Source organism: Haliotis rubra, unplaced genomic scaffold (genome assembly GCF_003918875.1).
Source record: "Haliotis rubra isolate DU_JTF1 unplaced genomic scaffold, ASM391887v1 Scf100, whole genome shotgun sequence".
NCBI lineage: Eukaryota > Metazoa > Mollusca > Gastropoda > Lepetellida > Haliotidae > Haliotis > Haliotis rubra.
Window position 1 is genome coordinate 1,150,400 of NW_025764893.1, and position 23,457 is coordinate 1,173,856.

Genomic DNA, 23,457 nt, shown 5'->3' on the forward strand with positions numbered 1-23,457 from the left:
AGATGAAGCACTGGAATCTGTTGACAACTTGCAAATCAACGTCGCTGCAAGTACATTATTCTTGAGTGACTGAGTAAGTGAGTTAAATTTTATATCGCTTATAGCAACATCACGGCGGGGGACCTCACACATTGTACCCATGTGGGGAATCGAACCCGGGTCTTTGGCGTGCCGAGCTAACGCTTTAACCTCTAGGCTACCCCACCTCCCTTTGCAAGGAAGTAATTTCAGTGTTCGCGGCCTAAGTACAATGTATCATGATTCTATGATTTAGTTTCTGTATCAGCATCAGTGACCCAGTCGGTATTCATGGGTTTCGTGTTAATAATTAATTTCTATTAAACCTCCCAAATTAAGATTCTGGGTCGGAATAGGTTGCCTCGTGTTTCTCGTAAGAGTTAACGAAAATGGGGATCGGGTGGTTAGACTATGACAGGGCCGATGGGAACGTTCATCTTCAGATGCGGCATGAAAGACTACGTCAGAAAGGGTGGTTCCATGGCAGCTTCAGAGCACTCTCAGAGATGTTTAGGTATACCCTTTGGAATTTCAATGGTGCAAGAAAAACAACTTTGCACAGTCTATTAACAAATCTAGATGTCATTTCATCATGAGCTAGATAAGATGCAGTTGTATTTCAGAAAGTTTAACCCCTTTCTTTACATCTCAAAGTTTATGCTCATGTGTCCATCATTATTTGAGTGAGTGAGTGAGTATGGTTGTACGCCGCTTTGAGCAATATTCCAGCAATATCACGGCGGGGGACACCCAAAATGGGCTTCACACGTTCACATGTCGGGAATCGAACCCGGGTCTTCGACGTGACAAGCGAACGCTCAATCACTAGGCTACCCCACCGCCCCCACTATTTACGAAGTGTACCATGTGTTTGTCCAGTGTACCCGAGATAAGGATGTACATTTTGAACACGCTTCGTGTGATAAGATTTACGACGATGTTATTTCGGGCAGTGTAAGACGATTTTAACTGTGCCACCGACACTTAAGAGCAAGGAATACCGAACGCCGGACAAACAAATCATGGTCCGCTTCCACAAAGGGATATTAGCGTTAGTCAATGTTTAAGTATGGGAATAATGATAATCGTCGCGCTAAAATTGCTTTGTGCATGTGGATTCCCTTGAACACACACTGACCAGAATATCAATGACACCTTTCTCCCTTCAGGAAAATTGCCAAGCGGCTGCCCTACACCGTTAAGTGTGTAGAGCCCCAACTAGCCCCAGAACCTCCTGTCACCCACATGGAGAACATGGAAACGTTCTTCTACAACACCATCCCACGACGACCTATGACCTTCGCTGTCCACAAAGAGTGGATCTCCGAGGTCCTCCACGCCAAGAGGCTGGAACTCCAGAAACGGGAGGGCGTCAAATACCGATGGAAGAACTTCGGATTCGTGTACTAAGAAGTCTGGAGGCATCGCATAAGTCTTTCTTACATCACGTATTGTCAGTTAATAGATATCGCCGTCCGTTTGATGAGCAGGCACACCTTCTCGTTGGAGGATTCTGCCTTCAAGTATGAGGTGGTTTGGCAACACATAACGTTAGTCTTTAATTATAGATCAAAGGTTAAGCCAGGAGTGTACTTCAAACACATTGATTTGAGAGTTGGGAGTGCAAACCTCTTGGGAAATTTACTTGGAAATTATGGATTGGTTCTAGTACCATCTACCTTGAATCCCTCAGGAGCAGTCGACCTTTCCACATCGCGCAGACCTTCGTAGGTTTGGGTGTTATGCAGACCTCAATTGCCTCGGATCTTTCTGAAGCTTATGTTCAAAATGGCCAGGTTTACAGACTTCCGTCATGTTTTCTCAGTTGGCACAAACGGGTCAGCAACCATAGAAGGACATGGAAAGATTACCTCTCCTATGAGATACTTCAGGACAATATTGACATTCATAGACCCAGCAGTCGAACCAGTTGTTATGGAAAGAAGCAGGTACTTTTGGCCGCCCAAAGTACAAATCGTTAAAGCGTTAAAGAAACGCCTGCGATGAGAAACATTACATGACATAAGACAGGTTACATTCCTGAAAAATTGGTGCAACTTGTTTCTGGAGACGTACTGGTCTCCTGGAGAGACATCTACCTACATCAGGTTTTCCTGTTTGATATTGCTGATATTAACATTGCACATCGTTCATTGTAACTCACAACCTACAAACTGTTTGATCTAAGAAGTGAAAGGTCACTTTTACTGAAGGAAGCCATCGAGCGATATTCAAAGGCTGCCAGACACGTGACCTACATGTACGTCATATTAAATATATTTACTGTATTTGGTCATTTGGACCTTATGTATTTGAACTGCAAGATGTCATAGTAAGAGAGGTGCAATGACTTCGAAGAACGAGTTGTTTTTCTCCTACCACATATTACAGTTCAATGCATCAGGTCCAAATGCACTAATATGATGTTCTATATATATTACATACCCTTTTCATGACAGAAACCTATTTAATGTATCTCTAAAAGTCACTACTGAAACTTTGGGATTTACCAGAGTATCACTACGCGCAAGGGACGTATCACACATATAGACGGCAGATCGCATTCCTCCGCCTGACGTCATCAATCAAGTGCCTCGTTTTCCTAAGCTCGTCGTATTGCACGGCTATATCGCTATCGCAAGATTAAATGGGTATGTAATAAACAAATATATTTGAGAACGTATGGCTGTACTTATAAATGTGCACACATATAAACCTGCAATTCCTAAGATATTGAAGACATGTTGTGCTTACTTAGTTTGGTGCCGCTCAGGCCTGGCACGCTACAGGACATATATAGGACATGCTACTCTTTCCGTGAACACCTGGTGTTATCTCTGAATTTCAGTGATCCATTAATATAATTTTCCCCGTAATTTTGTCTTTCACGTTCTACAGAATCTGATAAAACGCTGAGTAATCTCAGGCGCATACGTTGTATATTTCCATCTTATATTGTATTCCTCTGATGAGCACAGTGAAGCTTTGACTCGAAAACCCATGTATGTATCCCTTTTGTGGGTTAATTATCCCAGAGAAGCCAATTTGATTTCATCAGAAAACCTTTTGTCTTTAATTCGTAGGCGTCTTCTCTGTTCAGTATTATTACTTCGATAGAAATGTCTAGCCTGGTACTTCAGACCGAGCAACAGGGTGTGTTGTGCGTCACGAATGTCTGCTCTTCCTTTCGAAACGTTAAGAGTGGATTCAGTATTCGGACTCGTGCGTGTCAAGGGAGGTAATACTTAATGCTGACAATGCTACAATCAAGGGAGGTCATACGTAATGCTGGCAATGTTACAATCAAGGGAGGTTATACGTAATGCTGGCAATGTTACAATCAAGGGAGGTTTAATACGTAATGCTGGCAATGTTACAATCAAGGGAGGTTATACGTAATGCTGGCAATGTTACAATGAAGGGAGGTTATACGTAATGCTGGCAATGTTACAATCAAGGGAGGTTTAATACGTAATGCTGGTAATGTTACAATCAAGGGAGGTTGTAATGCTGGTAATGTTACAATCAAGGGAGGTTTAATACGTAATGCTGGCAATGTTACAATCAAGGGCGGTTTAATACATAATGCTGGCAATGTTACAATCAAGGGAGGTTTATACGTAATGCTGGCAATGTTACAATCAAGGGAGGTTATACGTAATGCTGGCAATGTTACAATCAAGGGAGGTTATAAGTAATGCTGGTAATGTTACAATCAAGGGAGGTTTAATACGTAATGCTGGTAATGTTACAATCAAGGGAGGTTTAATACGTAATGCTGGCAATGTTACAATCAAGGGCGGTTTAATACATAATGCTGGCAATGTTACAATCAAGGGAGGTTTAATACGTAATGCTGGCAATGTTACAATCAAGGGAGGTTATACGTAATGCTGGCAATGTTACAATCAATGGAGGTTATACGTAATGCTTGCAATGTTACAATCAAGGGAGGTTATACGTAATGCTGGTAATGTTACAATCAAGGGAGGTTTAATACGTAATGCCGGCAATGTTACAATCAAGGGAGGTTATACGTAATGCTGGCAATGTTACAATCAAGGGAGGTTATACGTAATGCTGGCAATGCTACAATCAAAGGAGGTTATACGTAATGCTGGTTATATTACAATCAAGGGAGGTTATACGTAATGCTGGCAATGTTACAATCAAGGGAGGTTATACGTAATGCTGGCAATGTTACAATGAAGGGAGTTTATACGTAATGCTGGCAATGTTACAATGAAGGGAGGTTGAATACGTAATGCTGGCAATGTTACAATAAAGGGAGGTTATACGTAATGCTGGTAATGTTACAATCAAGGGAATACATATTACTGAAATATCAGAAACTATTGCTCAATGTGCTCTAAACTTCAGAATCCTGATTCGTCCTCATCATTCGTTTAGGTTTGTCCGCAGCATTCCTGTGCTTGTTGGCGTTCCCTGAGTGGTAAACGTCTCAGACCTGCAGCACTTCCCAGACTAACACGACTGGAAGCGGCGTTATGCCGAACTCGCTCTTAGCTTCAGACTGAAATAACGACACGTTCTATTACATGTATAAACTTTGTCAGAGCTTTGTCGAATGTCAAAAATAAATTATTCGATCCCCCATTTTGGTTAGTAAACTGAACTAAAGAGACGGACTAAAATGAATAAATGGCACTTGGTAAATGTCAGTCCTATGTATATTCAAGTCGGTTAAGTAAACATGTCTTCTAAACGTTTAGCAGGTAATGGTTGCTCAACGTGAACAACACAGCTCGACAATATTACCCCGCTCAGTGTTTCAGTGTGTACCGGATTTCGTTTTCTACCCTGGGGAGTACATTACCATCTCGGCTACCGGATACCTATCCATTACTTGGCAATATAAATCCAAAAATTAATTAATGCGATGATTACAAAGAGTGAATGAGTTTAGTTTTACGCAATATTCCAGCAATACCACGGCCTGGGACACCGGAAATGGGCTTCCCACATTGTACCCACGTGGGGAACAAACCCGGGACTTCGGTGTGACGAGCGAACACTTTAACCACTAGGCTACTACACCGCCCCTGATTACAAAGACATGTTCTCATTTGCCCTCAGACTTTCGAGTATATTCCTGCAACTAAACAGTCTCTTGTCACGGCGGATTTAACGTACCCAATGCAAGACGACTGAACAACTAGAGCCGTTCTAGTTAAGACGCATTTAAGACTGGATCGTTTTAAATCTGCATTTTGCAGAGCGATTGTCTTATGACACAGACGAAAACTTTACGAAAAGTCATCGACGGTAAAAGATGTCTCTTTGCTCAGAGACAGTGGTTACACTTGAATTCTAGGACAGGACAAATGTGGAAATAAGTCTTTTTTTATAAACCGGGTCAGCGTTTCCGCTGCGCTACAATGTCGGCACTTCCGGTATGATCGCTGAAAGGTGAGGACGTGCAAGATGCCACACTGTCCATTCAAGAGCACTTGGATCAATACGTAACAAGTCGTATAAATATAGAAGCTAGTGTGTATATCTTCTTAACCAGCAATTACCGTGTCGGGGGGAACAGTCTTAGAGGACTCTTAGTCTATGTAGTATTAATTATACATACTGGCAGATTAAACCGTAGCGTGACCAGTTTACGTGTGAAGGAATGTGGAAAATTGCAACCAGGGATTCTCAGAATGCAGATGTTTTTCACTCCTTGCAAACCCTTCCTTCTTAGTCCAAGCATTCAGGCCTCTCGAAATTAAAGCCACAACAGTTAATACCGTAATGTTGCGTTAACCATTGTAAATATCAAACTATCAAGTGCTCTTTTCCCGTTATCTGCTTTAATATCATAAAAGTGTCCTACAGACCCTGTAACAAATATACCCAAGAAAGCCCATGCAAGTCTAGAATATGTGGGAAGTCTAGATTTCCAGTTTCAGGTCTATTTTTTAAAACTATGAACTGTAAAATATGTTCATTTCAGAGACTAGTTGTTAGTCTAGTGTTCCATCTTTTTATCGCTTTGGCCATGAATCATTGGTGTATTCTTCTGTTTTAACCCGAGTCTTCAGGTCCCTCCAGATCGGTTGCAATTATATTGTGTTACTACCGAATACCGTAAATCCTTCAAAACGTACCATTCTATTTCGGGAGGCAAGCATTATTTCTGCACCGACTGTTTATTTGCGGAAGGCGTTTGGTTAAAAAAACTCTTTTGAATAATTGATAATACGTTCACTTCTAACGTTAGAATATTCGATTCACGGCAAGCGTTCTTAGTTTCCATTGACCCAATGTTATTTATAGAGGCGGGCATTTTAAAAAGGATTTACGGGGTTACAATTTAACCCAACCCATCCAACCTCAAGACCTAAAGTTGTGGATGATGGGTCCTTATCAGATCATTAGAGGAGACACATATTGTTAATTCATTTACACATGTTATTGTATACATGTTATTGTACAAGGTTATTGTACAGGGCAGTGAGTTATTCAACCGCTGCCCACTCATCTATATGGCTGTGATGTATATAAAAAAGCAATGTTCTTTTTTTAAATATTATATTATTGTAAACATTGTTGACTTTCGTATATCGGTATGTATTGACCCAATATTTGCTTACCATTATATATTTATCATATTCTAATAAAGTCTGTGATTCTGTAGAAGCACATTACTCAAAACTCCATTTAATTCTTCAAAGATTTTAATTATTCTACATGTTCACAAATTCGGTTGATGATCCGTTCCACGGGTTAAAGTTCAAACTTTAAAATTTGAATTCTGACTTGCAGTTACTGTATTCATTACACGTGTCAGTGTATGTATACACTGTTATTGTTTATTGGAGGAGAACAACGGACATGATATTTGTCCCGAAATAAATGGCATGAAAATACCCAGGTCTGTCGTGACATTGTTCTGTACACACAAACCTTAGTTAGTTAGTCATTGTCATGAAGATTAGCATTTTGAGTTACCGATAATGGCATAGGATGAAAGATACCTCAAACCATCGTTTAGTGAAATCCCCGAAAGCATGTTTAGAGGTCATTACGATGTTTGCTGATTAAGCCAGAAAGAGTTATCGCCCTTGCACACGAATTGGAACCCCTAATATTTTAGCAATGTTGTTTTGTTCTTAAATGATAAGGCTTTTTTTGTTAGTTAAGTTTTCTGCTGGTATGTAGATTCCCCTGTCGCATCGCTTTCGTGCTAAAAATAAAAGTCTTTACGTTTCCCGATTGTTTTTATAGAAGTCCGTACAACGTGGTATGTTTATGAAACCCTCTTGTCAGCTGTTTACTTTTGTACTGCAGAAAGTATATTAAAATATTTAGTCTCTAAAAAAAAATGTTTTAAATCAAACGAATGAAATATGGAAACGGCTTTATTTAGTAATAGATGCACAAATGAAAATGTTCAATTTGGAGACTTAAAGTGAAAAACATCATTGAGGTGTTGAAACAGTTCATTACATCGGACATGCTGTCACCTTTCATCAGTGCTGTGGTAAATTATTGCTGAATCATGTTCATGTTATTTAGCTGTGATAATGAATGCCTGTTTCCTGTTGCCTGTGGTGATCATTTCAACACTAACTTATCAGCAATGGTTGTGTTTGTACTTCAATGTTAGACAATAAATGAATTTATCCCTGATTTGTCTGTTGATCCATTTTTCAAGATACATATTTAAAAAAAAAACTATTTTAGTTATTGTTTTGTTAAGTTGATCCATGTAAACGGTCTACTGGAAGTGACTACCTGTTGTTTTACCTATCTCACAATATTCTAGGGGCTAGGGGTAGCCTAATGGTTAAAGCGTTGGCTCGTCACGCCGAAGACCTGGGTTCGATTCCCCACATGGGTACAATGTGCGAAGCCCATTTCTGGTGTCCCAGGCCGTGATATTGCTGGAATATTGCTAAAAGCGGTGTAAACCTAAACCCACTGATAATATTCCAGCTAAATACTTATGTCCGTCAGTATATGTAAATATTGACAAACTGGCATGATTCGAATAATACTATCTCAACCACATTCTGTTTGTTTTAAATCGTTGTTGTTAATGAATATTAACAGTTGTAACTGAGTTGATTAGAAGACGTATCCTACCGTCGATCCATCCATGACCTCATTACACCTGTGACGTTACAAAGACGTGGCCTTAACACAAGGAAAGCACCGACTATTGATCTCGTCACACAAGGGCGTGACGTCACCGTCTAGTGATCTTGTCAAACAACGACGTGACGTCACCGACTATTGATCTCGTCACACACGGGCGTGACGTCACCGTCTAGTGATCTCGTCACAACGACGTGACGTCACCGTCTAGTGATCTCGTCACACAAGGGCGTGACGTCACCGTCCAGTGATCTTGTCACACAAGGGCGTGACGTCACCGATAATTGATCTCGTCGCACAAGGGCGTGACGTCACCGTCTAGAGATCTTGTCACACAAGGGCGTGACGTCACCGTCTAGTGATCTTGTCACACAAGGGCGTGACGTCACCGTCTATTGATCCTTAGTAATACCAGCAGCCACACATACACATACACATGCATGCACGTCGTCATAAGAGCCAAATATTCTCAAGCACGACGTTAAACCCAATTTCACCTCACCTCACCTCATGCTCTCCAACACAGATACAGCACACGCACACACACACCGGTCAAACGGAGATAACTTAGGAGGTGTAGCCATACTTTATTCTTTAATGCCGACACTTCGTAATTCGTCATCTGAGTCAGGAACTATAAGGTTGTTTACAACCGAAATACTGCTGTGTCTACTTTCCCTCGTAAACTGCATTAAGTAGCTAACAGGTATTAAATCATTCCACTCAAATGCTCATATATACTAGTAATTAGAATTTAAAAAAATAATCTTCTCAGAAGTAAAATGGAATTATTTCACTATCTAAGTCGGGCTGTCCGCGACATGATTTTGAAAGTGAAAACGTCCGACTCAGTTCCACTGTGAGAATTAGTTTCTAAATCTGCTTACGGCGAAACCACGTGATGATCTTTACGGATTTCCTGGAAAGTCCAAACCGAAAGTAAGACGGGAGGTCTCAATACTTCGTCGGAAGATGTCTTCTTCTGCAACAACTAGTCCAGTTGAAATAGTATTTCTAATCCCTACTTTAAAACAAGTCATTTTTCACAAATGAATCTTCCACAAAACAGTTAAGATGAGAGTGACATATTTGATCTTGTAAACACTAACACACTGTCTATCACAATGAACGCTCACACGTCCCGTGATTTCCCAGAAGTGTCACCTGCAGATCAGCATACAGCTGAGAAAGACTCAGTCAGTCGGACGTTGATGACAGGTGGAAGGTAAGTTAAACATGTTTTGATCATATGTGGTAGTTTGTATCGGATTGATCAATACTTTTTCGAGGCGATCGATAGATTAACGCTTAGTTTCTGAATATAACTGTGACAGTAACAAATAATCCGATTTAACTTGAAAAGGATCGAGCCTTACTGAGATGTGACAAAGAACTTGAGGTAACCTGGGCTTCATTTAGGGCCTTAAATAACATTGCAGGGGGGGCTGGGCATAGGGAGAATAATGTGGTTCAGGGACTGTGAGACAGACTATACGGGGACGGACAGTGAGCCGATTGCGTCTAGTGGAGTATTGAGCTGTATATTGCCGTCTTATCTTGGTACAGGTGTTTAACTTCACCAGCTTCAGGATTGATTGAATTTCAAGAAATTGGGATTGTAAAAAAATGAAAATATGTTTCATATCGAATGTAGCCGAGAGCCAATTAATATGAAGTGAAAAAATTGATCATACTTCAGGACTGGTTGCGTCTCACTCGTATTGTCTTGAGATTACAAAAACAAATTCGACGGGGTTTGGGACCTAAACGGTGGTGTAGCTATACTCACGAATGGTTGTGCTATATATACGCGTGCATGTCATAATTGTATGAGCATAACTCGAGATCGATCGGGAAAACCGTGCACTTTCCGTTTCTAGGGCGTAGATCTGATTACATGTATTGCGCATGCGTTGGAATGGGTGGTCTGTTTTTGTTCTCAAGGGCGATAACTCTCCCTTTGAAATGTATTTACTGATTTTAGTAACACGATGTTAACAGTATAGATATATTTTCCATGACAGACCATGTATATATATATACTTTATAGCTGTAGCTTTATAGTTTGATTTTCATTCAGGGGTTCTCAAAGACACCTGCAGCATTATGTCTGTTTGTTAAGAATTATCAGCCAAAGAAACTGTGTTTAAAATCAAATATTGTTAAATGAAACAGTTATGATCACATTAATTCAAATTTAACCCCATTATGGTTGCATGTTGATATGTTTATGCTTTTATCAGGGATTTACCTTAAGCTCTGTATTTGAGGGTCCCTGGGACTAATACTTATAATTTTCAGGGGTCCTGGACAACAAAATGGGGGTCCCAGACACTTAAATATTATCATTAATACTGTTTGTGTGGTGTATCATGGTCCTCACATTAATTGTTACAGTAATTAAATTGCAAACAATACTATAACCCAGCTAGTAGCTAACTCAGTGATAACTTATTATCACTTGATTGGAATTTTTACGTCCCTGTGGACGCGCTAATAACTTTTGTTGCATCCATTGTCAATTTTTAAGCGTATAGGACGCAGGAATTAGTGTCTTGTAAATTCCTGTTTTATTAAACTTAAAAAGCTGGGTTTAAATTTAAAATATGAGCTTTTTCATGACTATTATAACCATCTTATTATTTTGAAGGTAGGCTGTATGTAGACACTGCATTAAAATGTAAACCATTTGATGTTTACAATGCTTAACAGTGCCATTTGTTATAGAGATTGAAATTTTTAATTGATCATAATTATTTAATTTGTTATTTATATGTTGAAAAATTAAATTTCATTGTATTTGATATGTAGGTGATGACAGACATAATACATCTGTAATACATGTACTATTTATTTTGCTATTACTTGAAGATTGTTTTTCACTTCTCTCAGTTATGTGCCTGCTAAATATCTGTGGTGTTGTCAAAATCCCAATATGAATGACCCGACGAAATTGACACTATCTTTACCGAACCATATCAGCTCCCGCTGTTCTAAATTGTATGATTATAGCCTAATCAGCTCTAATTGGCCATAATAGGAAAGATATGCAGGTGTAGTAGAGGTCCTGTGTTCATGTGCTGGTGTAGCAGGTCCTGTGTTCATGTGCTGGTGTAGCAGGTCCTGTGTTCATGTGTTGGTGTAGTATGTCCTGTGTTCATGTGTTGGTGTAGTAGGTCCTGTGTTCATGTACAGGTGTATCAGGTCCTGTGTTCATGTGTTGTTGTAGTAAGTCCTGTGTTCATGTGCTGGTGTAGTTGGTCCTGTGTTCATGTGTTGGTGTAGCAGGTCCTGTGTTCATGTACAGGTGTAGTAGGTCCTGTGTTCATGTGTTGGTGTAGTTGGTCCTGTGTTCATGTACAGGTGTAGTATGTCCTGTGTTCATGTGTTGGTGTAGTAGGTCCTGTGTTCATGTACAGGTGTATCAGGTCCTGTGTTCATGTGTTGTTGTAGTAAGTCCTGTGTTCATGTGCTGGTGTAGTTGGTCCTGTGTTCATGTACAGGTGTAGCAGGTCCTGTGTTCATGTACAGATGTAGTATGTACTGTGTTCATGTGCTGGTGTAGTTGGTCCTGTGTTCATGTGTTGGTGTAGTAGGTCCTGTGTTCATGTACAGGTGTAGTATGTCCTGTGTTCATGTACAGGTGTAGTAGGTCCTGTGTTCGTGTACAGGTGTAGTATGTCCTGTGTTCATGTGTTGGTCCTGTGTTCATGTACAGGTGTAGTAGGTCCTGTGTTCATGTACAGGTGTAGTATGTCCTGTGTTCATGTGTTGGTGTAGTTGGTCCTGTGTTCATGTACAGGTGTTGTACTGCTTAGGTTTGACGTCAGGTGTTGTACTGCTATTACTTTACGACAGGTGTTGCGCTGCTAAGGTTAATGTCAGGTGTTGCCCTGCTAAGGCTGCTAGACAAGTGTATCACTGCTAAGGTTTAGGGTTGCACTGCTGAGGTTTAAGGTTGCACTGCTAAGGTTTAAGGTCTCACTTCTGAAACAGAAAGAACTGGTGGGATAAAGGTTGAGAGTTATAGCGATCTGCATGCTTGTCCCTGAAGCTACTGTTTCAGTGTTAGAGGTGTGGGCATAGTGCAGAGATAGTTTGTCAGAGATACTGTTTCAGCCCTGAATATTATCTTACAGGTGACACAATGTGTTCTCATTCGAACATATTACAAGCTCAACATTAGACACACATCCACCATACCAGCTGTAGGCGCTTTTGTTTTGCTGCATCTAATATATGGGCTCAATTGACAGCCATGAATGTTTCAGTGAATGGACTAGTGGCCTGTGACATTTATAAACTATCCTTCAGTTCTAGTTTATTTTTGCACCTGGAAAATCTGTGTATCCTCATAATAGCATATTTAAAACAACATATACTGTACCAAAAACAACATATACTGTACCAAAAACAACATATACTGTACCAAAAACAACATATACTGTACCAAAAACAACTTATACTGTACCAAAAACAACATATACTGTACCAAAAACATATAGGAATCCTGGACCTTTGTGAAGATAGTTTATTCAAGTTCATTACTCACCCGTTGAAGATATACAATGTTATTACACATTGTGTAATAACATTGCGTGATGCCGGACGTATGATGTCATAATGGTTTACAGTTATGATCCCACAACGGTATTAAATCTTACTTGATTTGCGGAAAACTGAGAGTCGTCACACTGTAGGCAGTTTCTATCAATTTATGTTGGAGAGTAATAAACAGGGCCTAGATTTTCGAAGCTCTCTTAGCGCTAAGATAGTCGTAAATTGATGTTAATGTATGGCACTTACGACGATCTTAGCGCTAAGAGAGCTTCGAAAATCTAGGCCCAAAACACTAAACTCGCTTCCGTGAAATACCATTTATATTAAACTCGTGAAAGATTTAGTATCAACCCCGCTTTTGCTCGTTTGATACCAAATCATTAACTTGTTTAATACAATTAGTATCCTTTGTATATCCCACATATACAAGATCCCCAACTTTTTTATTCAGTATATGTTGGGACCAATCCATCAAAAGTCTCTATAAGTCTGGTGACAATGACATCTGGAAACTCAGAAGGTGGGGTAAAATGAGTTTGAATGTCAATGCACTTAAAACAGTTATGTATGTATAATATCTGTGAGTACTAGTGTAAACTGATACTGCTGGGGTAGCCAATGGTAAAAGTGTTCGCTCATTACGCCGTACAATGTGTCAAGCCCTCCCCTGCCATGATATTGCTGGAATGTTGCTAAATGTGGCGTAAAACCCCAGTAATGCAGGTTTGATAGGGCTTACCCAATCAAATACTGTACCACATTTTAAAATGGATATTCCTTTCAGAAACATTATTCTGAACCAATCAGCGTTTTATCATAATTTCCAACACCAGGCATGGCAACAACAAATACCATCTCTTGACATCTTCAACTCCATGTATGCTCTTTCCACCTGACTAACAAATTCAAACAAATTACCCCAAATTCAGATGCTGTTCAAAATACTGTAATCAAGCCAAACAATAACTGAATAATAATGAAATGTTGGACACCAGATATGGACTTTATTGTACCCATGTACACGGGAATCGAACCTGTGTGTTTGGCGTGATGAACCACTAGGCTACCCCACCACTCCTTGTGAGCTTGAAATCAAGTACACTGTCTCATATATATTTCTTATCTTTCAGATGGAAAGGCTTGTGTAGAAGAGACCAATGAAAGGGTGAGAAGGTGTACCTTTGAGTGATGAATGAGGTGGAACAGATATTCTGAAGCCTTGGCAGACGGAAACCAGTTGCAGCATCAAAGTCTTTCGGTGTCACCAAGATGGCAGCTGTCCCTAAAGTATCCAATGAGGAAGGGCTGATTGATGATGAAGAAGGGTCTATTAAGACCCAAGTCTATGTTAGATCTGATCTTGCTGATGATTCAGATGCTGTGTTTCCAAGTAATTTGCCAATGGACCATTCAATGAGGATCAGTAATGAGAGGACAGAGATGAATAGGAAAGGTAGAACACCTGTCCCAAAACCAAGAACAAGTGTGAAGCAAGATCAGCCAAAGGAAGATCAACCAGACGCTGCCAAAGAAATGAATGACACTCCTGCTGAGGATGATCAATCTCCACATGGTCTCGGCGCTACCAACAACCAGCAGGCCCCCACAAAAACGGTCTATGAAAGATCAAAAGGTGGTATTTATTCAGGAAAAGGTGACAAGGAAAGACAAAAGTTGCCAAGAGAGGGTGGTTGCAACAGACAAGATGCAAAAGGGAGAAGACATTCCAGGACTGTCGATGTTCGCTCAAAGCAACAGATCAGCCAAGAAGGTCCTCCTGAGAAAACACAAAGTGGAAGAAGAGATAGTGACACCAGGACCACAACAAAGACCAGACACGTGTCAGAAGGAACATCCACCATAGATGTTCTGCAGGGAAAGGAGAACAAAACAGATGCTAATCAGAAAAGAGAGGAGCAAGGAGAGGTACAAAAGGGTCCTCAAAGAGATAGTGTCACCAGGACCACAACAAAGACCAGACGCGTGTCAGAAGGAACATCCACCAAGGATGTCCTGGAGGGAAAGGAGAACAAAACAGATGCTAATCAGAAAAGAGAGCAACAAGGAGAGGTACAGAAAGGTACAAAAATGAGAGCCCAGAAAAAGAACAAACCCAGGGATGAGTTTGATGAGTTCCTGAGAAATAAAGTTGGAAAGCAGATTTCTGTTATTCTGTATGTTAGAATCCAGCAACATCTCGACGATAAATATGATGTTAAAGGTTTTCTTCGGGCACGGATGCAGACTGAACAAGAGGTCAAAGTTGTGAAAATGGAGCATGTTGGAAAAAGCACTGTAGTTTCGGTTGAAGCACCAAGTAAATCTGTGGCAAACAAAGTCGGAAATATACTGAAATTAAGTAACAGAGGATCTAAGATGAAGTTAGTTTGCACATTGGATAGGAATGAGGCACTGGATCTTCCTACTGAGAGGGATGAAAAAGAATTTGAGCAGCATCTCACAATCATTAAAAGAAGGGAAAAGAAAGCTTTAAGTGATCACATGGATAAAATCAATGTTATTTCTAAGGATATTGAGAGACTGTCCACAAACAAACATGTAACTATTGATGAGTATCAGGCAATGCAGCATGAGAAGACTGCTCTCAAGGATAAGTTGGAAGAGCTGAAACTGCAGAAGGAGCAGTTTAAAACGTTTATGCAGGGCTTGGTGTCAAAACTTGTTTCACTGTGGAAGGATAATACCTATGCTAAACACATTGGCGATCTAAGGAGAGACTTTGGTATCGAGCTTTGTAGACTTACATCCGCACTGCCTATGTATGCCAGAAGAAACGATATAATCAAAATGGTACAGGACAACCAGGTTTGTGTCATATTAGGCGAGACTGGGTCAGGGAAGAGCACACAGATGACACAGTACCTCCATCAGGCTGGCTTCAGCAAAGATGGTTTTATCGTGTGTACACAGCCCAGGAAAGTTGCAGCCATAAGTCTGGCAACCCATGTTGCATCTGAGCTAGTAACAAATGTGGGCAATGTTGTAGGTTACAAAGTAGGAATGCGTTCTAAATGTGGAGGAGCTACCAAGATCCTGTACATGACTGATCACTGCCTTCTGAATGAATGTCTGAAAGATCCAACTCTGTCTGCCTACAGCTGTGTTATAGTAGACGAGGCACATGAGAGAAGCATCTACACTGACCTGCTCCTTGGAATGCTGAAGAGGTGCTTGAAACAGCGCCGTGATCTCAGGGCAATCATTACTTCAGCGACTATTGACCCTGACGTCTTTGTCAGATATTTTGGTGACTGCCCAGTCTTGAGAGTATCTGGCAGAATGTTTCCCGTTGAAGTTGAGTACCTAGCTGAAAGTGACGGGGGCAAGTCTTCTGATAACTATCAAAAAGAAGCTGTCAACAAGGCTGTACATGTCCACACAAAGGATCCTCCAGGCGACATTCTGGTTTTTGTTACATCTCCTTTAGAAACCGAGAAGTGCAGTGAAAATTTTAACAGCAGACTGCAGGGAAGGACTGACTTCAAATGTTTGGTTCTTCATGGTCAGATTCGACCAGATGAGCAGCAGTTAGTATTTCAGGCCACCCTTCCAGGAATCAGAAAGATTGTCTTTGCCACAAACAGTGCAGAGACTTCAATCACCATTCCAGGAATCAAGTATGTAATCGATACTGGCCTTGCAAAGGAGAAACGTTATGATCCTCGTCGGAACATGAGCACATTGAGTGTAGTCCTCATTAGTCGCAGCTCAGCAGATCAGAGGAAAGGTCGGGCAGGAAGAACAGGTCCCGGGAAATGTTACAGACTCTACAGTGAAGAGACGTATCGGGAAATGGAAGCAGTATCACTGCCAGAGATACTCAAAGTTCACCTAGGGCAGGCTATGCTGAAACTGACAGAGCTTGGAATTAATCCTCTGGAGTATGAATTTGTTCAGTCACCAGGACAATCAGCAATAGCTACAGCTATGACTACACTTGAGGAACTTGGTGCAGTCAAAGACAATAAGATCACAGAAGAAGGGAAAGAACTAGCAAAACTTCCTGTAGAACCTCGACTAGGACTTATTATCCAGAAAGGAAGATTTGAAGATGTTCTCTTTGATGCTGTTGTTCTTGCAGCTGTGAGTAATGTAGGAAGCTCGATTTTCTTCAGAGGGGGCGCTGACAATGATAAGAAGAAAGCTGACAAGCTGAAGATACAGTTCTGCCACAATGGTGGTGATAGTCTCACTCTGCTGAATGTCTACAGAGAATGGAACAAAGAGCCAGAAAAGCAGAAAAACAAATGGTGCTTTGCAAACAGCCTTAACTCCAAATCATTGCGAATCGCCAGAGAGACAGTAAATGAGGTGATGACTCTTTTGAAGAAGGAGGCAAAAGGGAAGGTTACACATGAGTTCAAAGACCCACAAGAAGCGGATGGGAAACTTCAGAGAATACTCTTTGACAGCTTCACATCCAACATCTGTCATTCTCTTGGACTTGCAAAGGCAGGATATTATGCCCCTAGACTTGATCAACAGGTTCATGCTCACCCCTCATCAGTCCTGTATCCACTCAACTTGGTTCCTGAGTGGCTTGTCTTCGAGCAGTCCATGAAGACATCCAAAGACTTCATTACAGGACTCACACCAGTTGATGAAGCCTGGGTTGTTGAAGCCATTGAATCTGGACGACTAAAGAGAGATCTTGAAGAGATGAGAAAGAAACAACTCCTCCCTGTGCATGTTGAGCATGTCGGATCATTTCTTTTCTGGAAGATTGTTGGTCCTAGTTTTACAAAACTAAAACAGTTTGAAGAAGAAGCATCAAATCTAGTTAAACCACATCTGGCTGTCATTGAGGCATCAAAGGAAAAAGGGGAACTGAAGATATTTTGCTCTGATCATGCTACTGGCAAATTATCTCACCTATTCAATGAGGTGACTGGACCTGTGAAAATATTTTTGGAAGGAGAAGATTTGGAGGTACCATTGGGTCAGTCTAAAGAGCATGCTGGTGTCCGTGTGATCCTTGGTAAAGGGGGAGCTGTGAAAGACATCCTCATGGCAGATGAATACAGAACAATATTTGTTGATCGTCCTGATGACAGTTCTTCAGAAGACACTATCTTGAACAAATTTGGCTGTTTTGGAAAGATAAAGAGCCACAGGATATTCAAGAATCCTCAAAAGAGATGGGGTTGTATTACATATGAATCTTCAGCAGCAGCAAAAGAAGCTGTGGAGAAAACAAAATCGGATTCTTCAGAAGTTGCTGCTCCTGAGAAACATGGCCGAGGGTATCAAGACTCTCAGTTCAAGGTCAAAATAACATGGTGTAGACGAGAGTCTAGAGGATTTGGTTTGTTGATGTTGAACCAGAGGTGATGCCAGCGATTTTACGAAGAGGGCCAATGTACATCAAAGGGATACTTGTAAATGTTGGAATTGACAGGAAAAGTGGGCAGAGCCTTTATCTTAGAAATCTTGGTCAAACTATCACTGAAGATGATATCAAACAAGCAATTCTATCCTCTTTGAATTATGATGAAAATGAGACTGGCATATTTCAAAAGGTAACGGTAGTGAGAGAGAAAGTGACCACGACAGAAGATCAACTGGGTATCTTCAAGACCCGGTTACAGGCACAGCTCAAAACCTTTTCGCCAGACAAGAGATTCCATGTGGAGGTCAAAGAGCCATTTCCAACAAGTGTCAACTACCTAGCATTTGCATCGTTCACCAACTCAAGTGAGGGAATAGCAGCTTGCCAAGGTTTGTCCAGGCAGTTCTATATCAACGACCGAGTGGTCACGATGGAGCCAGACATAAGGTCATCACTGTATGTAAACAGAGAAGTTTATGCAGCCATCAAAGATGACCTGGATGCATACTTGAAAGAATTCCCGACCTTCGGTTACACAGAAGTTGGAGTGACTTCAAAGACACTGAAGGATGGAACTGTTGTACTTGATATCCATGCCTCCAGCTCCATAGAACTGGCCAAGGTTCGAGCTAATCTACAGACCATTGTACAGGGAGACGTTCTGGAATGTGGTGCAAATCCGAATCTGCGTCAACTCTTTACCAGGGCTGGAAGAGACTTTCTTAAAGACACAGAAAAGAAATGTAAGGCTTTCATTCAAGTTGATGGTAGAACCTTTACACTTTCAATCCGAGGGAAACAGGAGGCATGCACAAGAGTGCTCATTGCAGTCAATGATTATCTCCAGGAACTGTCCGAAGGAAATTTGATGGAGGTGCACCTGCAGGGAAGAGACAAACCCAATGGGCTGATGAAGGCATTGATGAATCAATATGGCATAGAACTTGAGAAGCTACAGCAGGACTTTGGGCTGAGATCAGTTGTCCTGAACTTCAAGCGACAGATTGTAAAATTGGTGGGATCAGCTGAAGACATTGACAAAGCTGTCACAGTCATAGACGACATTTCATCTAAATTGCTGGAGGGTGTAAAAACTTCAGAGGAGGAGGAACTTCCCGATTGTTGTGTCTGTCTCTGCCCAATAGAACCAAAAGATTTGTACAGGCTGCAGTGCTGTGGGCACGCCTACTGCCTGGACTGTGTCAGGAGACAGCTGGAAGCTGCAGTCACTGGCAAAGACTTCCCATGCCTTTGTGGGCATGATGGGTGTGAGCAGCCATTTGCATGGAAGGATTTGTCCAATTTTGTGCGAGAAGGAACATTAACTGTCGCAAACCTGGCCAGCTCTTCTTTGAGTTCCTTTGTTAGCGAAAACACCAAAACCTTCAAGTATTGCTTGACCCCAAACTGTGACATGGTGTACCGAGTGACCTCGAAGGGATCTGTGTTCCGGTGCCCCGACTGCAGTGTGAGAATATGCACTACCTGCCACGCCCAGTATCATGATGGACTGACCTGTGCCATGTACAACAGTGCCAAGGATGATGAAGGCAGCCTTGAAGAGTGGCTGGCAGCCCATTCCAAAACAACAAAGAAGTGCCCAAACTGTAAGACCCCCATAGAGAAAACAGAAGGCTGCAATAATATGCATTGTAAAGCATGCAAATGCAGCTTCTGTTGGTTGTGCCTTGCCTGGTTTCGAAAATCTAGTGCATGTTACGATCATTTGAGTGAAAAACACGGGGGCTGTTTTGATCACATTTGATCCCATACCCAAAACAATGATCTACCAACCAACTGAATGACTGAGTATAGTTTTACTCCGCTTTTAACAATATTCCAACAATATCACGGCGGGGCTTCACACATTGTTCCCATGTGGGGAAACGAACCCGGATCTTCGGCGTGACGAGCGAACACTTTAACCACTAGGCTACCCCACCGCCCACCAACCAAGTGAAGGTTATAGTAGATAAACATTTCAAGTGAGGATCCAACGGCTGGAACTTAAGGAATGGGAACTTGACCTAAGGAAAGAGGATGAAGGCGGAAAAGATGTTCTTTCACCTTAAAACACCATAAATGATATGTAGTGTCTGGATTTATGCATATTTATTTTGAAAGTGTCTCACTGTCGTAAATATTATATGTCCTTTCTTTGTTATCCCGGATCTTTTCTCATCAACATAAATGTTGAAGATAGTGATACCTGTAGAAATCGGACACCACTGTGTGTTTGTTAGTCCAAGTGGTCACAGGTACTGTACATTATTATGGTCTATTGTGTATGGTACTGTGTGGTTTAAATGGTGTGCTGGGCATTGCGGGGAATAAGTTCAACAAAGAGTCCGAAGTCACAAGGAGCTAACTCCCCATCTGATACAAATGTAGAGTGAGTGAGTGTGCGTATGTATGGTTTTACGCTGCTATTAGCAATATTCCAGTAATATCACGGCAGGGGATACCATTAATGGGCTTCACACATACCCATGTGGGGAATGGAACCCGGGTGTTCGGTGTGACGAGCAAACACTTAATCCACTGGGCTACCCCACCACCCCTTCATAAACAGAGGAAACTATCCATACAGGACAGGTATTTAACATTATAATCAGTTTTTGATATTTTTTAATAAATGGAGTAGAAATATTAAGGAGGTTGTGCTCAACGTTTATCCAGGTGTACCCATGACTGCTAAGAAGCAATGTGTGTGGAAGGACCGTGGTTAATGAGCATTCATTTGTGATTCAGGTAATTAATATTGTATACATAGGCGGATCCAGAGGGGGGGTGCTGGGGTGCGCACCCCACCTTTTGTACTGTAAGTTCATTAAATGACCATTGAAACTTGGGTGAAAATGAAGTGTGCACCCTCCCTTTTCTCAATAGTGTGCACCCCCCCTTTCTCAAAAAGCCCCTGGTATATGTTTCTTCTCTTATGTGTCTTTGTGAGGATTCTAGAATACCTTATATAAATTCATGAAATGTTACTCAGGATGAACTGTGGCAAATTGTTGTTGTATATATTTGTTTATTCGTGTGGAAATATTAGGTATAATGTTATGTAACAATTATATAATTTAAAGGAATTGGCAGGGATGAGAATTTTCCACGGAATTCTGTGGGGATCGTTGGATCTGGCTCATTTTCCTCTCTTTTCACTCATACCCATTCTGATCCCTGAATTAGTATTGGTAACACAGAATATATCATAGGCGGATCCAACGCCAAAAAAAACCAAACATCAATTTGGACTTAAATCATTTTCAAAATGCCCTCCCCCCATGTTCCGCCCATGTATATTCTGTCCCAATTTGATGATGACCCTACTCTTTAGATGGATCAAAAAAATGCCTCTGAACGTCTTGCAACTATTTGTAAATATCTGGTTTAAAGGTTAATGTTGACAAACTTTCCCTTCAATCACCAATCAATAATAATAACTCATCCTTCACCATGTCATTCCAAATGGGAACGTGTTTTAGACAGATGTTTCACTGACAAAGAATGGATGATTTATCATATTATTCCAAACAAATGTACATAAGTACTGAAGTTAGGTGGTTACAATACAAGATTATCCACAACATTTTACCATCAAAATCTTTTCTTTATAAGATAAAATACATAGAATCACCACTTTCGTTTTGTCAAAAAGAAACTATGGAATAAAGTAACACAATGGCTTAATACTGTTCAAGTATCTGTAAACCTTTCATTAAAGGTGAAAATAATAATTTTATAAATGTAATCATCCGTCTAGTCTCACAAAATATTTTTAAATGTGCTTCTGGAAATTATTTGCCTCATATCAATTGTGTTAAGAAAGAAGTTTATATATAACCACTAGGCTACCCCACCACCCCTGATCTGTACTAAGAAGGTGCAATTTTAGGTTGTGTAATAAGAACAAAATACTCTACCAATATTATAAAAATTACAACCCATTTAATAGTGCTTTCCCTTATCAGATACATATTGAAATGACTTGTAAGATACATGGTATCTGCTTCAAGTTATCTGTGTGTGCAGTGAGGGGTTTCAAAAGAATATATTTCCTGTATATCATCGTGGTTTACACTTCAATGTCTTCATACATAAAGTTTGCATGGAGTTGTTCATCAACTGTATATTGTTATATATGATTGTTTATAAAGTGTTTCGATAAGTCTGTAAAGAAGTCCAGCAAAATCTGCTTCTTACTGACATTTGCATTGCTGCTGATGCTTTCGTCGGAATTATCATTATTTAAATATGTTGACATCTCTGTGTTTGTCTCAGATCTTTTGTAACATTGAAAAACAAAATCATCACTGACTGTTTTTAACCGACATCGAGACAAGTATGCCAAGAGTAGATTAGGACAGTCTTTCAGTTGTTCTGTACACTACCCCACAAGGCAGCAATGAGTTGATTGGCTGAACTATAGAATGTTTGTTAGGTCTGTATGCTCTGGTCACAGCCACCAAAATCTTATTTTTGTTTCCAGTGTTTATTTACTAATTGATTTCGCCAAAAGGAAGGATATAACACATTAACAGACAGACATTGTATAGACACACACACAGAGAGACAATAGTTTATTAATGTCTCACTTCTTATATATCTATCTATATATATTTTCCTGAACTAGTCAAAAAGTATATTGTTGAAACCTTTTTGGCAATTCTGTTCAGCAGATATACAGTGTACATATATGAGGTTTTCAGATTTTGTAAATTATTGCTGGTCACCCATGCTGGTTATTTAGGGGATGATATGTAGTTGATTTTTTAAGTGTTCTGAATATGACAAGTGTTGCCTTTTCTGATTGTCTTATTCTTGTACTTTAATGTACTCCACAAAACGAAAACTGGACTACAGGCAAATCAGCATTATCTTTGGCTAGCTCTGTTCCATATTTAATAAGTATATGTTCAGTGTTTCTTCCTTAATTCCTGCTGTCAAAAGAGGACTTCACCTTTGAGGATCTGAATGAAATGTGACTAGTTTTACATCTAGACAGTATGCCAGATGCCAGTGAATGTATGTCATGCATTGTTGGAGCTCTCATGATCACAGTGGGAACTGGGTCCTGTTGACAATGAAAATGATAAATATGACTATTTACATATACTCTCAAAAAAAAGTAGGGAAACCTGAACTTTCAATTTGGATAGAAAGCATAAGCGTTAACAAACTTTTCAAAAAGACATCTTATGAACGCACCACCATTTCTTGTCATCACCACCCTAAACGCAACGCATGGGATGCACGTACACAACGCAGTAGCCCCATACAGGTGCATGGGGTGTCATTCTTGGTTTTGACGGTTTTCAAGAAGGTCGATAAATCACTGCGGACCATTAATTTTGACGATCTGTTTTGACAATTGTAAATTATGAAGTTCCCCTACTTTTTTGGAAGTGTATACTCAT

At 40.5% G+C, this 23,457-nt stretch overlaps 2 protein-coding genes across 2 annotated transcripts in view; both read left to right on the forward strand.

Moving 5' to 3' along the window:
* Window positions 1-7,662, forward strand: part of LOC124266654 (extensin-like) — a 28,219-nt gene extending 20,557 nt beyond the window's left edge. Inside the window, exon 4 of the mRNA XM_046701458.1 lies at window positions 1,188-7,662. Coding sequence (XP_046557414.1) covers window positions 1,188-1,428 — 241 coding nt within the window. The 3' untranslated portion in view covers window positions 1,429-7,662. The remainder of the gene's footprint in view (window positions 1-1,187) is intronic.
* A 1,479-nt stretch (window positions 7,663-9,141) lies between these two features.
* Window positions 9,142-20,668, forward strand: LOC124266675 (ATP-dependent RNA helicase DEAH12, chloroplastic-like). Its single transcript, XM_046701477.1, is given in 4 exon segments — window positions 9,142-9,355; window positions 13,821-14,410; window positions 14,510-18,036; window positions 18,039-20,668. Coding segments are annotated over 3 exon segments (5,745 nt in total). The 5' UTR covers window positions 9,142-9,355; window positions 13,821-13,959; the 3' UTR covers window positions 19,806-20,668.
* The last annotated feature ends 2,789 nt before the right edge of the window (window positions 20,669-23,457 follow it).